Source organism: Ctenopharyngodon idella, chromosome 24 (assembly GCF_019924925.1).
Source record: "Ctenopharyngodon idella isolate HZGC_01 chromosome 24, HZGC01, whole genome shotgun sequence".
In the NCBI taxonomy this organism is placed as follows: Eukaryota; Metazoa; Chordata; class Actinopteri; order Cypriniformes; family Xenocyprididae; genus Ctenopharyngodon; species Ctenopharyngodon idella.
Genome location: NC_067243.1, coordinates 20284681 through 20302418, shown reverse-complemented (window position 1 = coordinate 20302418; position 17738 = coordinate 20284681). Strand labels below are relative to the sequence as shown.

Below are 17738 nucleotides of genomic sequence, written 5' to 3'. Positions count from 1 at the left end.
CGGCTGAGCTTTCGATGTTTTGTTACGGAAAAGCCGAAGCTGATCGGTTGGTTCTTGTCACATGACCTGCGCTGCGCCTGCGGCATTCTGAAAAGTTGAGAATTTTTCATCTCGATGCGCCTGGAAAATGCGCCACATGCGCGGCGCGACCACGTCGCTTCCATTATGAGCGCGCCTGCTACGCGGCTACATTTGAAATAACGAATTTGAGCACACAAAAGACTCGAAATGTGAAAAACAATTTGGACATTGTATATTGTCATGTTTTTGTCACTTTTGACTACAAATAGTCGTCAAACCAGTAGCTATGGTTAGCGCTCATTTATTGTCAGATATCATTACATTAACCGAAATTGTGTTTTTCATCATACTGCGCAAGTTAATTTATTTTGTGCTTTTTTTTGACAAATTAGAAAATAACTGAGATATAGCAAACAGTATCTGTCGTTAATGCTAATTGTAATAAAGCAGGTTTATCACTTTAATAGGTAGAAACATACTAGACAGATTTAAATGTTTTTGTCTAATTATCTGACAAATCGCTACAAGCAGTTAAGTGTGATTTTTTTTTTTTTTTTTTTTTTTTTTTTTTTCTCCCATTATTAATACTGATGATTATCCAAGTGAGATATTCAGCATTATCTGTTGTTAGTGTTCATTCTTCGTGACAAACTCGTATTCTGGAACTACATATGTAGGTGCGTTTTGCAATGAACTAAAACTAGCTACAGCAACTTGTTTGATATCTTCCCTGATACCTTAGTAACGTCTAAACCTGTATAGCATCCCTTTATTTTTAACCCCAGATGCTCTTATTTGTTTCATACTTGAGCTTCGGTGCAAGCACTGGGGGTTGGTGTTGAGATTTGGCTAGTCGACAGCTGTTTTACACTTTAATAAGATTAGTGCAAAGAAATTAGTTGTGTGCTCTATAATCTGCCGTTTAACCATGCGAGCCACCTGGGGCTGCCCCACCCCCACTGCTCACATTCCTCCCCATGCGTTATTGGACAGGCATCATATAGCCTCGTTCGTACCTTCAAAACCCCGTGAACGTGCACCTAAGATCAGGTTAACCGTGAATCTTTCATGAGCTCATGTGAGTTTGTAGCTCATTAACGCAAAAGTAGTCTAAATTTGGGTACATTTTTTAAGAATAGTTTTATGTAAGTACTATGTAGCTTAGTTGGTTTAATTTAAATATTATAAAAATATACATTTTCTAATAATAAATTTGATTTATACTCCCACTTTATTTACATTTTGTGATTTGGAGAATTTGTATACACTTTAATAAAACTATATATAGATAAGCTAATTAACAATCTGTGCAATTGTTTTTCACACTTGCTAGCACAATTTCAGTTGCCAGTTAATGTATAGTACTGCAATAATGTGATAATCTTGTGCTTAAGCCCTCAATCCACTGTTTATATTTGAGAAGCCAAAGTGAACCTTGACACTGAGGCCTGTCATTCAATCCTCGCCTGGACATTTGACACTTATCCTTTAAAAACTTGCCTAGAAACAATATGGATACCTCAAATTCCATGACAAACACAGATGAGACATAATTTCCTAACGCAGCCCTATCTAAAACTGCGAAGAACGGATGGTATAGACCTTCATGGGCAATATTTTTTTCATTTAGCCAAAAACTGCTCACCCCAACAATTCACTTTGAGAATATTTAAACATTTGATGTAAAAAATGCTGTTCGAAGTTACACAATTGAAGCTCTGGTGGAAAATCAGTGTGGCTGAGGCAGTGCTGGTCCGCTGCCCAGAGTGCACAGGTTGGAGGGGATCTCACGTTTCCCTTCCTTGACTGAACAGAGCCTGGTGTATCACTCCACTCACCCATGACCATCCATCCTTCCTTTCCTCCTCCTTTCGCCCCCAAGCTCCGGTATCCTTCTATCAATACAAAAGAAAGACTTCACCATTTACGCTTTGGTGAATCAATGTTCCGTTGGCTGTTGCGTATTAATCGAACAAGACCTCTTTCGACACCCTTGTCAACTGCGTTTATCGTCCGCTTGGACGAGGTGAAAACTTGTCGATTAATAACGGCGTACATAAAAACGGCTACACCCGATTTTTATAATGGGTCGTGATCGAGCTGCTTTGAAAGTGCAAAGCTTCAAGGCGTGCGGGGAATACTTGGATCCTTTCCCAGCAGACCAGGCACAATGTTTTCCCTGCGGTCTCATACTGCATGTCTGACGCTTTTACACCGCTATGTCAATATTCGCACCGCTATCTCCCTGATCAGCCCGCCAGTGGGTAAAATATACACTGGTGTTTTTGTCAGTCGGGTGGAAGTTATTGACAGGCCTAGGCCTTCGAGGCTCGCGCTATTTTTATAACGAGTGCCAATATGGTTTGGCTGAAAATGCTGAACAGATGGTGAAGGTTGCGGTGGATATCAAAATGTTTACGGCTGGAAATAAACATGGCCTGGTTTAAAAAAGAAAAGTCAGATTCCATTTGTCCGTACGGCAGATAGGGCCCCGCCACTCTGCTTTGGGATAAAATATACAGTTGTCAGAAAATATTAACTAATGAAGGGGTGGTTGGGAAGAGGGATGGATGGGGGGTCTGGAGTGGGAGCGGAGTGACTGGTCAGTTATCAGCTACATTAATCTCCTCTCGGGCTGGTGTGGAACAGACAAAATACAGAGGCCTGACTGACTGACAGTGGCTTGCTGGCCCGAAGGCGCTGACGGCTAGACTCTTATCTGAGCCAAGAGAAAACGAGTTGGGGATAGAGATGGTGGAAACGAGAAAGCAAAGAAGGGGCCAGGCAGATGTTCGGTATCCAGTTCTTCTCCATTTCATTTAATTTAGCCGGTTGTAAGATCCCTTAAAAATAAAGAACTCTGGCAGTACCTTGGTAAAGTGAGAGAATACCTTAGTGTGTATGTGTATATTAGGAGTGTAACAGTACACAAACATAATTACTGTCATAACTTGTTTTCATGACAAATTTATTTAAACATATTAAATAATTAAGACATTACTAACAGTTAAAGTTTATATAATGAGTATATAAGCTAATATAGTGCATATATTTAGTGAAATGCTTCCCTCTAGAGTTCATTTCTCTTGTGAACTAACATGCTGTGGACACTGAATGACTTGCCTGAGGTAAATGTAATGCTACGTGAGATATTTTTCTCAAGCTGTTTTATTGACGTGTTTCCGCAGTTGAAACACTGGTTGAGGGATTACATGTAAACATATCTATGCATAGAACGTCTGTTCTTCTGCGTTTTTCCCTGTTTTGGCTGTTAGCAAACAGTGTTGCATTACCGCATACGCCCCCTTCTGGATTGGAGTGTGGATTGCCTGTGACCGACTGTATTCGTCGTCTGACTGTATGCACCAAACTGTGACGCCTGTACTGTGACGGTTCGGGACGAATACATGTACCGTTACACCGCTAGTGTATATGCATGTTGGTATTTTATGTATTGTATGTATGTATTATTTTACAATAATTTGCTGAATTTTCAGCAACCATTACTCTAGTGTTGTGTTGTATTGTTTTGTTTTTGGTTTGCATCAAAGTACTAGTACTTTAGACATCTTTACTGTGGTGGTACTATGATTACCATCATGGTTGTGTCAGAAAATGTGGTATTACCATGGTACCTTGTCCCAAAATACCACAGTACTTCCGATACTTCTTTTTTTGTAAGTGATTAAGCTCTCATCTGTGCACATCTCATGTTTTCTCTTCAACATTACGTAAGGAGCTGTTCCTGAGAGAAAATCCCTTGAGCGTAATATTCCAAGTGTTGTCATGCTTCTTGGATTGCGTGTGATGTTCACACTCTGAGCTTTAAGTGTCAGTTTCCTCAGATAACCTTACTGTATTACGGCAAAGAACCCAACTCATCTGATTGGCAATCTTTTACACTGCAAGTCGGAGTGGCCCTGAAATGTTTATATGGGGCCTGCATTGTATCCTGATCATTTAGATGGAAAACTCAAAACAGGAGAAGCCGTCGGCTTTTGAAAACTAATCCCCCCTCTCTTTCTCTTTTAGGTCCCTCTGTGCTGCCGTGAACACGTATTACCTGTCCTGTGCGCACTGCCACAACAACTGTTCCTATGTTCTCTACAGCAACAAAATTACTTTTCTCATGGACCTACTCCTCCATCAGTTAACAGTGAGTATTATGAGCTCAAGCTTTCGTGAGTTTGCCTAATCCTGCTGTTTTGGGGTCTTTATGTGCCATAAATCCAAGTTTTTGTCACTACATTATTGTCATTTAAAGGGATAGTTCACCCCAAAATAAAATTCAGTCATTATTTTCTCACCCTCATATTGTTCCAAACATATATAACTTAGTTTCTTCTTTGGCCAAAATTAAGGCTTATTAACTGAAAATTCACCCAAGCTCTTGCCTGGATCATAAGTTGATCCAGTTTGCAACACCCATCTGAATGATTTGGTCACCAATCTGACTGATCTGGTTCTCAAGTTCAACTCACTCACTTATTAGTGAATGACAACTAAAATCTCACAAAGGTATCGAATGACTTCAGAAGACTTATAAAAGAATATAGCACATTAGTCGCATGGACTACTTTCATTATTTATTTTATGGAACTTTTTGAGGCTTGACAGCTTCAGTCCCCATTCATTATAACTGCATGGAAAGAAGCAACCAATACATTGTTTAAAATGTCTCCTTTTGTATTCCACAGGAGAAAGTAAGTCATACGGGTTTGGAGCTACATGAATATGAGGGGAAAAATGACAGAATTTTCATTTTTTTGGTGAACTAATACTTTTAGGATGCGACTTCCACTTCAGCTTTTAAAGGCCTGAAGTGCTGTTTTGTCATGTTTAAAGGGTCATTTCTGTCTTGTTCATCTTGCCAGAGCATATGTAGCTCATCTACCAGTTTAAAGCAAGCGCCAAAATGGATTTTAATACATACAACATTGCTCTTGTTTATATGACTCACTGAATCATCTTAAGTTCTGGGAAAGCTCCACTGCTGAATCACATTTCGCATTGCTTCTGTCCCTTTTTTTTTTGTCTGTATTTCAGCATCCCCCCCCCCCCCCCATCCTTCTCTCCCGCCCTTTATTTTTTGGCAAGGGGGTTTTAGAACCAAGCTCACGCTATGCTTCAAACTTTTTAAGATGTCATTGAGACAAAGTATGGAAAGACACACAAATGTCAGTAGGGTTGTGTTTACATAAGCTCCTCTGTGTTGGAAAAAAAAAAAACATAATAAACACAGTAACAAAGGTTTTCCACCGAATTCACAACAGGTGCTAAGACAATTTATATTTATTTATATATATATATATATATATATATATATATATATATATATATATATATATATATATAATATTTTCATGCAGAACATATCCCATATCATATTTGTCACGCTGACATAAGACTTAAAGGGTTAGTTCACCCAAAAATGAAATTTCTGTCATTAATTACTCACCCTCATGTTGTTCCACACCCGTAAGATCTTCGTTCACCTTCGGAACACAAATTAAGATATTTTTCATGAAATTCGATGGCTCAGTGAGGCCTGCATTGCCAGCAAGACAATTAACACTTTCAATGTCCAGAAAGCTACTAAAGACGTATTTAAAACAGTTCATGGGACAGTTCAAAACACTGCTTCATGAAGCTTCAAAGCTTAACGAATCTTTTGTTTCGAATCAGTGGTTCGGAGCTTGAATCAAACTGCCAAAGTCACGCCCCCCCCAGTGGTGAACCATTGAAATTTCGAAACAGTTATGACGTAATGAAGCCTCGTTTACTGAAATCACGTGACTTTGATACCTGTTTGATGCACGCTCCGATCCACTGATTCGAAACAAAAGATTCGTAAAGCTTTGAAGCTTCATGAAGCAATGTTTTGAAATCACCATCACTAGATATTGTTGAATAAAGTTGATATGGCACACAAAAAGTATTCTTGTTGCTTCACAACATTAAGGTTGAACCACTGTAGTCATATGAACTGTTTTAAATACGTCTTTAGTACCTTTCTGGGCATTGAAAGTGTTAATTATCTTGCTGTCAACAGAGGTCTATTGAGCCATCGGATTTTATCAAAAATATCTTAATTTGTTTTCCGAAGATGAACGAAGGTCTGACAGGTGTGGAACGGCATGAGGCTAAGTACTTAATGACAGAATTTTCATTTTTGGGTGAACTAACCCTGTACTTAATGTAGACTTTTTTTTTTTATTACATTTTTTATTTAATTTTTCAGTTTAACACACTCCATAAATAGCATTAAATTTATAAGCAAATTTATTTGTGAATCATGATGTCTGTGCATGCAGGTTTTACACATAAATATGTGTGTACCATTAGTAAATGAGACTCATATAGGGCTCGTGGATGTGTGTTTGCGCAAGAAACATAGGGTTGGCAAATCATTAAGCCCCAGTCCAGTGTGCCTCCCAGTCTAGAGACGTAATATTTCCTAGGGGCACAGAGGTTTATTTCAAAACTCAACACAACAGTAAGTCAGCCTACTGATTATTTGACATGTGATTGATGTAAACTGACAGAATAGTCACCCAAGTGAAGTGAAAAAGTCAGTAAAGAGCAATATTATAAAGTTATGTTTGTGTGTGTGTGTGTGTGTGTGTGTCAGTGTGGCCAGTATTGGCGTCCACCCTTCCCTTCCCTGTAATTAGATTTGTGGAGAATGTAGCTGGTTTTGCCTGCTCTCTCAGCATACTAACCATCTCCTCTGTAAAAACTGTCATTTTAACATGGGCTGTATACCTGTGCTAAAATCTGTATATATTTCTTGTCTTTAACCAATGACATCTGACTAGTCTAATACCACCTTAATGTATTTAACCTATACAGTATATGACACATTAAAGTGTTCTCTATAGCAAAAGCCAAAATGGTCATGTTTTGGGAAATTTATTTATTTATATGTATTTGAATGAACAGAGTATATGCAGACTATAAATACATTTTTTGGCTAGAAACATATTCTTAGGCAAGAACTCGAACACATTTAAACTATCGCTCTTTTGTGACAATAGTTGACGTGAAAAACATGATCATAAAAAAGATGGTTTACGTTAATGCCCTTCCAAACCTCACTCTTATACAAACTTTAACTGAAAAAAAAAATACAGTTATGTCCCTATCCTTGCCCCCAAGGAGCATTCTCGTTACATGACCAGTCATTCCCAACACTGGCAGTGGATCCTGCCAACGGGAATGCCTTGCAGAGTTCTCGTATGCCCGCCATTGGCACACCACCAGGGACAATGTCGCTTCAAGTTGTAACCACCAATTTATAACCCAGGGCTGATGAATAATAGAGCAGCGCCCTTGTAGTTATTTATGCACTAGAGGATCAGGATTCCAACCAAAGATTAATGGCTTACGCGTGGAAACAAAAGAGGACAGGATCCTTTTTATTTGCACCCTCTGCTTTAATTGGACATGTTTTAAAATGCAAGCTGAGGTTTAAATGACCCTGTCTATTGTGCAACAGTGCTGGGCGGATATTGAGACCAGCACGGTCCATTGTTGAGTGATCTCAAATGTCCGTCAGTGCCAAGATTGGTGTAAGAGACAATCATCAGTCAATTGAGCAAGTGTTTGCAAATTTAAAAAGGACCTTTTCAAATCAGTTTCAACCAGAGTTTGCATAGAGTACTGTACATCCTGTAGAGATGCAATTAATAGGATTGTGTTTTTCCTAAACTGCATCAAAAGAAGGATTTGCAGCAGTACAAACAAAGATAATGGTAACAACACTGTATCAAAGCTCCAAACAGAGTTTAAAGAAAATGCCTACAGTTGTTTGAACATGACTGTAGTTTTAGACCTTCCCATCTTTGACACGCTTGTAGACATGTTGAGAGTCGTTGACGAAGATGTTTCATCTGTAGCTCTAGATGAAACCTGAAAGCTCCAACATGTCTAGACACCATTGTCTTGCTTCTTGGTAGTCTCAAGGTAGTGACTACAGTTCAACTGACAATGACTTTGTTTCATCTCTTTCCACCAATGATGACTAACACATCTATACCTGTTTCTGTAGCTCTTCGTGCCTGATGAGGACAAGTCCATCTTTGGGCGCAGTGTCAATAAGCAAATCTTTGAGGGTTTGACTACAGGACTTCTGCAGACAGTCGCCACAGTGCTGGGACAGTTGCACCCACCTAATTTGAATGGAGATGCTCCACGTATATGCAGTCCGGATGCCAAGAGCAGACCTGCCGCCAGTGAGAACTTCAACACACGTACTCAAGACCTTATCAGGTTATTCCTTTATACATTTTTTTTCCATGACTCTTCCTGATCCAGCATCTTGAATACTAATCTTATGTCCTTTGTTGGAACAACACAACAATTAACATTATCATGTTCATTTTTGGACGTAACAGAATTAACTATTTATGTTTTGCTATTTATTCACCCCTACCATTCTCAAAGAGAAGGGTCCTGGGTTAATAGTAACACAATAGTAACACATTACTTTACAGTAACAGTGTAACGTAAATTTAAATTGTAAAATTTATAATAGCTGGGTTTCCATCCAAACATGAAGCGAATATTTTCAAAGCAAAAAAAAAAAAAAAAAAAGTGATTTAGGTGCATTTCCATCAGGTTGTTTGAGTGTATGACGGTGGTATTGGTAACCTAGTAACCAACAATAAATAAAACACCATCAGCGAAAACAGCCAATTAGTCACATGGTTTAACGTTCGCTACATCAGAATTTATTCGCCAAATGCGTTTCCATCTCCCATTATTTACGCTAGCTGGGTTTCCATCCAAACGTGAAGCAAATCTTTTCAAAGTGTATAAAAAAAGTAAAAAAAAAAAAAAAAACGAATGCGAATTAGGTGCGTTTCCATCAAGTTGTTCGAGCGGATGACAGTGGTATTGGTCATAGGCGCCGCAGAGTACCCATGTAAGTGGCCATTAACCCACGGAAAAACACAAGACATTCTCCATTCATTTTATCAAAATAAACAAAAAAAAAACAGAAAAGCAAGCATCTTAGTTCATTGCGATCTCACAAAGTTCTGTTATAATAAACGTTGCTGACTGCACAATGAATTTCTTATTTACATCTACACTGTACTTATTTTGTTATAAGGAGAGGATTTTGCAAGCGTGGAGAACTCCAAATCCACTCACCACTCAAAACACCTGAGTTTTTATTCAGTGCTAACTTAAACACCTCTGATTGGCCATTGAGTTCAAGAAATCAACAGATATCTAGCTACATTGCTCAACACTGCAAAACGCGTTGTAAATAGAAACCTTACGCACTGTATCGTTTGTCAAACCAATGTGCTATTATTACGGAGAAGAAAACTGATCCTAGATCAGCAGTTATGGGCAGCTTTTCCCAGTGGTTTGAGTGAGAAAATTCCATGCTATTCTCAATGTATTTGCAGTCCGTGTTTTTCAAATCAGCCACGCCAGTGCAAAGTGCACACAGAGTAATCTAAATGTCCTCTCTCTGCTTTTTATTTGTGATGTTCTCTATTCATTGCATTCTTAAAACTTCCTTTTTCTTTACCTTTTCCACACCTCCCGTCCAGCTCATCAGGCAAATGGAGGCAGGGAAACATTTTCTCTAATATTAGAAAGCTAAGCATTTTCCCAGCTGTGGTGAAAACAAATACTCTGACGCTTCTGTTGGGTTCACACTAACCACATATACCATACAACTGTATGGAGTGACATGGCTTTTGTTAGCAACAATATTTTTTGCAATGTGAAATACACACAAGTTTCTCAAGTCTTGATAGAAGGAATGATATCCCTTGAGCAGGGAATGACCTCTTGGAAAGGATCCAGAGGTTATCCCAGTCAGACAATTTGGGAAATTTGTTTAAAAGACTACTCCATTTTAATGACATCATAGTCTTGTACACATCAGACCTGGCTTTCTGCACTTCAGTTGGGTACAGTATGCTCTTGGATGCACCATCCCTTTCCTAACTTAGCCAGTAACTCCTTCACAAATCTGTGCTCTAAACCAAAGTTTTAAGTCTCCACATCGGCCAAAATTCCCCTCTGGAAGTGCACGACTTGAAGTTGAACTCGGCATGAGAGTAGGGCAGTGCGGAGGAGAGCGCTAGTGCTGGGCTTTCTCTTGCTCTCTGAGGAAAGGCAGACAGCCCGGCCTGCTAAGAATCCCAAGCTTCCCACAATCCCTCAGTGTTCCCTCCCATGATTTGTTTGACACGAGCAGTCTCAAGCCCAGTGCAGTGACCGTAGAGTGACCTTACAGACATGGCCAGAACAGGCCAAGTTGTGGCTGAATCACCAAAAATAAACCTGCAGGGAAGAAATAAAGTAGAGACTTTTTTAATTTAGCAAATTTGAATTTTAAACCAAAAAGAGGACAATAAAAAAAAAATAATGTTTAAAGATTGTTTAAAAACAGTCCTGTTTCAGTTTGGTGAATATTGCTACTTTTATTGACTGCAAAAGTAAAGAAGAAACACAGTTTTGGAGGAAATAGATGTGGCACTTGACAAAGGCCAGATTCAAACCAGCATTTCCCACATGAGCAGCAAGACTCAATGTAGGCTTTAACAACTGGCCTCGGATCCAACAAAGTTGTCACATTTCTCTCAGTATCTGTCAGATGTAAATTTTAAAAACGGAAACCAAATTATAATGGTCAGAGTTTCATATGACGTAAGAGGATAAACTCTCTGAATGAGTCGCATACAGATCCGCTAGACCTTTGGCTGGGCTATCTGATCATGACTGATCACTTTGGCTCTTGTTGCCCGGATGAAGCATCTGAGAGGCTGCACAATGGTGTGTGGAAAGCCGCTTTCTGCTTGAGCCAAACCCAAGAGGAGGATAAAGCCATAACAAGGGGCTTTAGTTCAGGTGATGGCCGACCTATTGAGAAGAAGGGGGAGGGAAGAATTGTAATTACCTTTATTGAGTGTACACACATTTGACTGACAGCCGTAACAAAAGGAGGTATGAGGGAAGTAGAAAAGGAGAGAGTAAGGGTAAAAAGATACAGATTTGTGGGGACTGGGAAACATAGGCTAAACTGATGCGGATCTGCAACTGAGTCAGCTCTTTGCTGCACTGGAGCCACAAAAAGCTGGCCCAGACTTCACTGGGAGGTCCAGTGATTGACTGCCAGGAGACTTTAGGCAGTGCTAGAGGCGGGAGAGGGTGGAGGGACGGAATACCTGAGCCATGAGGAAAGAGGGGGGCTTTTCTCCTTTTCTAGATCTGAGCTGGCACACGGAGACACAGCCATCCGCTAATACTGTAATTAGGCCTGATTTGTAGCCAGGAGGGTGCGGACCAACACGGTCATGAGACCTTTCATTTGACCAGACAAATTAGAGATATAGACATAATAGGCAGGAGCTGTGGGCTCAGATGAGAGCTCAGATTTCAGGCCAAGAGCGTTCTAGATTGCAGTGGCCTTCATGACCACAAGCTGTCTACCTAGGCAGCATTTTAAGGCATCATCGTTGTGCTCCCAGTGTGAAGCCTGTTACAGAAAGTCCGAAACTATATGCTGCTACCTAATTTAGGCCCAATTTTTAGCCACCTTTGCATATATCCCAGAGAAGGCAATCCCATGTATTGCAGCAAACTTATTGGAAAATTAATCAAAAATGGCAGATATGGGAAAAGAAATGTTGACTATAAATTTAGCCTAAGTCAAATTGATGTTCCACTCAAGAAAATGAGCATCATTAATGTGATTGTCATCCAAAGGTTTTCATGTGTGTTTTTAACTCTGACGCGTTTTGGCTTGTTTCCCTCAGCTATGTGGTGAACATGGGCTTGATTGACAAGCTGTACGGCTGTTTCCTGTCCATACAAGGGCCGATCGACGAGAGTCCCAAAATGTCTGCTTTTCTGGAGCAAGCCACTGCTTTCCTCCATGGGATGTGCAAGTTGTGTTTTGCCGTGACTGGACGGTGAGTGGTTTCTAATGTTACTTTACTCCATTTGTCTCCAATGTCGTCTTCCTTTATTTGACATGACCCTCCAGTCCACGTACAAAAAACCATGGTATACACTGGGACTTGTATCATTATAGTGGTATTCTTTGAATAACCTTGAAGTACCATATATAGTTATGTTATTTGGTAATTATTTGGTAGCATTGGGAAAGTTCAATCATACCACTATACTTTTTTTTGACATGTGAAGGCCAAGTATGGTAACCCATACTCGGAATTTGTCCTCTGCATTTAACCCATCCAGATAGTACACACACATTAGTAGTAGTGAGTAGTGAACATACTGCAAACTGTGGACACACGCCCGAAGTAGTGGGCATCCATTTTTGCTGTCGCGCCTGGGGAGTGATTGGGGGTTAGGTGCCTTGCTCAAGGGCACCTCAGTCATTTCCTGCTGGTATTGAGACTCGAACCTGCAACCTTCGGGCTACCAGTCTGACTCTCTAACCATTAGGCCACGACTAATGGTACAATGGTACACATACCATGATACTTCCACAGTATCTATTTATAGTGGTTGCACCCTTCCCAAACATCCCCAGACAAGCAGATAACCTCATTCCTATCTAAATGAATAGGTGAAGTCCACTGTAGTTTTGTTGTTCTGGTGTCTGAGGAGGTGCAGACCAGAGACAGCAGCCCCATCAATCAGCAGCTCATTTCCCAGTGTCTGACGTTAGTCCTGCAGAGCCTGTGCTGATAGTCATCTAGCGGCCCCGTAGCTCTGTCTCCCCACACTGTAAACTCCTGCCTGCAGCCCACCCACGTGTGTGTCGGAGTGCATTTTGTGCATGCACAACTGCTGACAGAGGCTAACCACACAGTCACAGCTTGTGATATCCCGCCTTTGACCCCTGACCCTGACTTGCAGAAAAGACAGATCACTGTGATGCTGCACTGTTGCCTTCTACATACTTTACATTGCACTGTAAACATTTTAGAAGTTTGCAGATTCTGTCTGGGCCTGATAGAAAAGAAAGTGCTACTGATGTGTTTCAAGGAAATTTGAATTAAATAATCTTTTATGTCCCAGGCTATAGTCTAAATGTAAAATTTGAATTTGTGCAAATGCAAAGATTCATGCAAGTCCATTACACTTGGATTTTAGAGTTTCTTCAAAGGTCATAGTTCCACCTCAATTGGCCAGCTATGTTCTATTCCAGCTGTTGCATGCTATGACGCCATCCAGCTGGTTGTGACAACTCCAGTGTCTCTCCCAACATCCTTTGGCTTCTGACACTGAATATCTGTGAGAAACTCCAGTGCCATTTCTTCTCTTTAATAGTCCTGCTCAGCGGCGAAATCAACATCTTTCATAATCGAGTCAACGTTCCATTCCGTCATTCTTCACTATGCTGAAGGCCAGGAAGTTGTCCCTTTGTGGGTCGTGTTAGACATTTCCGAGTTGCTCTACTCTCTTGCAGTTGCCAGACCCTGGGATTTGTTCTTACAGCGAGTGCTTTGTATTTCTGTCACCGGCTACCAGTGTATTTGTTGGGATTAAATTTTGATAGTCATCAACGTCTAATAAAAGTCAAGGAGCGCTTGTGCTGAGGTAATGATGACGTGTTAACATGAATTGTAGCCTGTGTTGCAATCAAATTGATTAAAATGGTGGTGTATCTGAATGTACTACTTTGTTATATAGCAGGGGTGCTCAATCCTGCATCTGGAGATCTGCCTTCCTGCAAAGTTTCTTCCAATACTGCTCTAATACACCTGTCTGCAGTCTTTTAAAGAATCCCAGGGTTGGGGGTTGGATCCGAATTCTGTAGGACGTTGATCAGCAGAAGCGAGACTTGGCACTCTTGGTGTAGCGTGACAGGAAGGTATATTATGGAGAGAGACCATGAAAAGGATCGGGAAATGGCACAGGACATTTTCGGATGCTGACCCCATTCCCTCTGAGCACCCTGACTCTATGCGCTAACCACAAGGTATCATGGCTCCAGCAGAGTTTTAGGAACCTTGACTAATTTAGAAACCTATTTTTACTTGAGTCGTTAAATTGCCCTTTTCCCTCAAGGAAATTGTTTCATGTTAAATCAAAGTTCCAGATATATTTCATCTCGTCCTTTCTAAATCAAGTAGACGCTAACAGCATTACCACAGGTTTAGCTGTAAGCATGGATTAATCAGACGATGCTGATTTGGGGTCAGTAGGTAGACTCAAATTGCCTCTGTCAGGCCTTTCACTTTCATCCCACTCTGCTGTCTCCTGTTTCAGGGTCAGGAGATGTGAAGTACGTCATGCACAGTCACTCTGTGAGAACCAAGTCTTTGTTCCCTCATGTAGACACTCATCATGACTGTCGTGGATGCTGCCCTTCTCCTCTGACCTGAGACCAGCTCTGGGGATTTTCTTACGCCGGTTAAGGTTAAACGTGGGTGAGGAGCGCAGAGCTGAGATCAGTCGAACAAGGTGGCTTACACCCGGAAGCTTATTCCGAGTAGCTGATCTCTTGCACTTGCTGTGATCTCCTTGTCGGAGTGAGGTCGGAGTGAAGTTTCCCCCTCACCAAGCTTGACACTCCTTTCCCCCCTTGACTTACCGAAAGGTCTATTTCCCCTCCAGTGCTCTTAGTGTAGTGTTCACAGATGTATCCTCAACTGCAATGTGACACCTTGTAGAACCTTCCCCTTTTGTGCTGTTTAGGGATCAGCCCTTGATACCAATAGCCAGACTCTTGCCGTTGCGACGGTAACAGAAGTTCCTGTCTCAGATCAGCTAAAGGACTGCTTCTGCTCATACCCTCAGGGGTATGAAGTTACCAATCCTGCTAATCCTGCAGGGTGTTGTCCTGACTAAGACACACAAACATGCTGCTGTAAATCTGGTAAGATGGGCCTTAATTAAATGTGCTGCAACACAAGATGGCCAGAGAGTAAGGTGAGTTTGCATAGTTGTGGAGCCAGAGCTATTGGCTGACAGATGGTTGTCCAAGTTCCAAGACTTCCTCTACTTTGGCTCTACTGTTGCTGTGTGGAGCGCTCCAGTATGGTCATTGGTGTATGAGAAGTTTGGACAGTCAGTTTCATTGCTTAGAGGCTAAACTTTCCCAAGACACACTTGATCAGTCTGTGGTTTGTCACATTAATAGATCCCGTTCGTACCTTGCCTCTATATCTATCTTTCCCTATATTCTAGACATTCATTCTGTTTATCTGTCAATTACATTCTATCCACCTCTTCATTCTTTGCATTCATTCTATCTATATGTTTGTCACATTCTTTTCATTTCTGTGCATTCCACTTCCTGTCCATCTCACATTCTATATGCATTCTATACATCTGTCCACCACATTCTATCCATCTCCATACATTCTATATATTCATATTTTCTAACACATTCTATCTCCATACATTCCGTGTTCATTTTTTACATCTGTCCACCACATTCTATTATTGTCTGTACATTCTTAATTCTAAACATCTTCCCCTACCATATTTTCTCTTTCTCTGTACATTCTGCACATTCATTCTATACATTTGTCTTATACATTCTCTCCATCTTTCAATGTATTCTACATATTTATTCTATATCTGTCCACTACATTCTATGTATTCATGGATTCATCTTTTCTTCAATGTTCTTCACATTCATTCTATGAATCTGTCCATAAAATTATATCAGTCTCTCTGGACATTCTATATATTCATTCTATACATCTGTTCATCTCTCTAATACATTCTATTCATTCATGTTATACAATGGTCATCACATTCTGTCCTCACTATACATTCTATATTCATTTTATGAATCTGTCGACCACATTATAGCAGTCTCTCTGTACATTGTATACATTTGTTTTAATCATCTATCTCTCAGTACATTCAAAGCATTCATTCTTTACATTTATCCATCACTCTCTATCCATTATATACTGTAGCTCACATTGTCCATCACATTCTACCTATTTTTCTTCATCTGTCCAACACATTATACCTCTCTCCATACATTCTGTACATTCATTTTATACATCTTTAAGATCCCCATACATTGTTCATGCATTTAAAGTACCTGTTTATCACAGTCTATCTCGCTTCACATTCTATACATATATTCTGTCCATCCCATTCTATCCACCACTCTACACATTATAGAAATTTCTCTTCATCTTTTTTGACCCTTTTTCCTTCTCTTGTATCTCTATTTTACTTCACCTCACACTTTGTTTCTTTCTCTCTGATCTCCAGTCCCTGATCCCAAGCTCAGAAGTGTAAAGTCGTTCCTATCTCTCCTCATATATTTGGCCGCAGCCACCCTCACTGTGTTTTAGTGTTCATTCCTGACTCAGGCAGGGCCAAATGTTACCAGTTAAGCCTATTTGCCCATAAGCATGCTTCACAGATGGGCTTGCCTTCGTTATTTATATCAGAATGGAGAGTCTCTGGTTTGGCGAGTAAATCTAGAATCCGCAGGGAACAGACATCTTGCACTTCCTACATCCTGGGTCTTCGGTTTTTGCGGCTTAAGCAAGTAACCAGCACCACATCAGGTTCTGTTACATTCAGACCACACCTTTGACCACCTTTTGCCACACTTCCCCTGTGCACTATAGAACAGCCCTGTGCACTGCTGACTTTGTTTGAAAGGCCAGTGATTCAGATTGAAAGGTGCATAAACATGAGGAGCCTTATTTCACTGGCCTGATACATTGGATACAATGAGGAACACCTTTTGGCCTTGCTAATAGAATTAGTACAGAACAGTATTTCTGACCCTGATTTGTTTTTCATTCCTGGAGTGTCAGTCACTGGTTAACGGTATTACCTGTTGAACAAAGTGGTCTTTTGTCCCACATCATATGTGATTGATCTTGTTTGTTTATATTTTGAGTAAGAGCACATTTCTACACAATTTTTTGAATGTATGTTGCTATCTGTGTCTTCATGTGTCTCTTCATTTAGGTTATGTTCAGATTGGCATACTGCCTACTCTTTTTTTTTTATATATATATATATATATATATATATAAATAAGTATGCAGTATGTATGCTGTGAAGAGTATGCAGACATTTTTTTTTTTTTATTGTTGCCAAAAAATTACGTTGTTGTTGTTGTTGTTGTGTTGATTATTATTATTGTTATTATTATTAATATGGTTAATATTATTATGAAAAAATGTTTGGCAGCATGATAAAATTGGTAGATTAGATAGATTTTATATTTTAGTGCTGTCAAAATTAACGCGTTAACGCATGCGTTTAATTTAAGCATTAAAAATATTTAACGCAGTTAACGCAACGTCTGTTTTTTTCCTTCATCCTTTAGCTAGCGTTACATTATATGATCATGCTCTTATTCATGCAAATGCTTTTAAGCCATTCAAGCGCAACAAGACACATAAGAGAACTTAGTGCAGTACTGGAGCGCTGTCTGTGAATCTGCTGTCAGTGTGACAGACACACACGACTCATGCGCACAGAAAGCTGCTTCAGACAGCGCGCTGGTGTTCTGGCGAATAATGCTACCGATTAGATTGTGCTACCAACACTATATTTTTATTGTTTTAAAGGAAGGTTTAGGGTAGGGGTAGGTAAGGACGTTAAAGGGTTAGTTCACCCAAAAATGAAAATTGTCATTTATTACTCACCCTCATGTTGTTTCACACCCATAAGACCTTCATTCATCTTCAGAACACAAATTAGGATATTTTTGATGAGATATTTTGATAATCCGATGGCTCAGTGAGGCCTCTATTGCCGGCAAGATAATTAACACTTTCAGA

At 40.1% G+C, this 17738-nt stretch overlaps 1 protein-coding gene across 4 annotated transcripts in view; it reads left to right on the top strand.

Moving 5' to 3' along the window:
* Nucleotides 1–17738, top strand: part of scaper (S-phase cyclin A-associated protein in the ER) — a 133301-nt gene that overhangs the window by 91137 nt on the left and 24426 nt on the right. For all 4 annotated transcript variants that reach the window (XM_051884816.1, XM_051884814.1, XM_051884817.1 and 1 more), the window contains 3 exons: nt 4054–4177; nt 8072–8292; nt 11805–11960. In XM_051884816.1, the coding sequence (XP_051740776.1) occupies nt 4054–4177; nt 8072–8292; nt 11805–11960 (501 nt within the window). The remainder of the gene's footprint in view (nt 1–4053; nt 4178–8071; nt 8293–11804; nt 11961–17738) is intronic.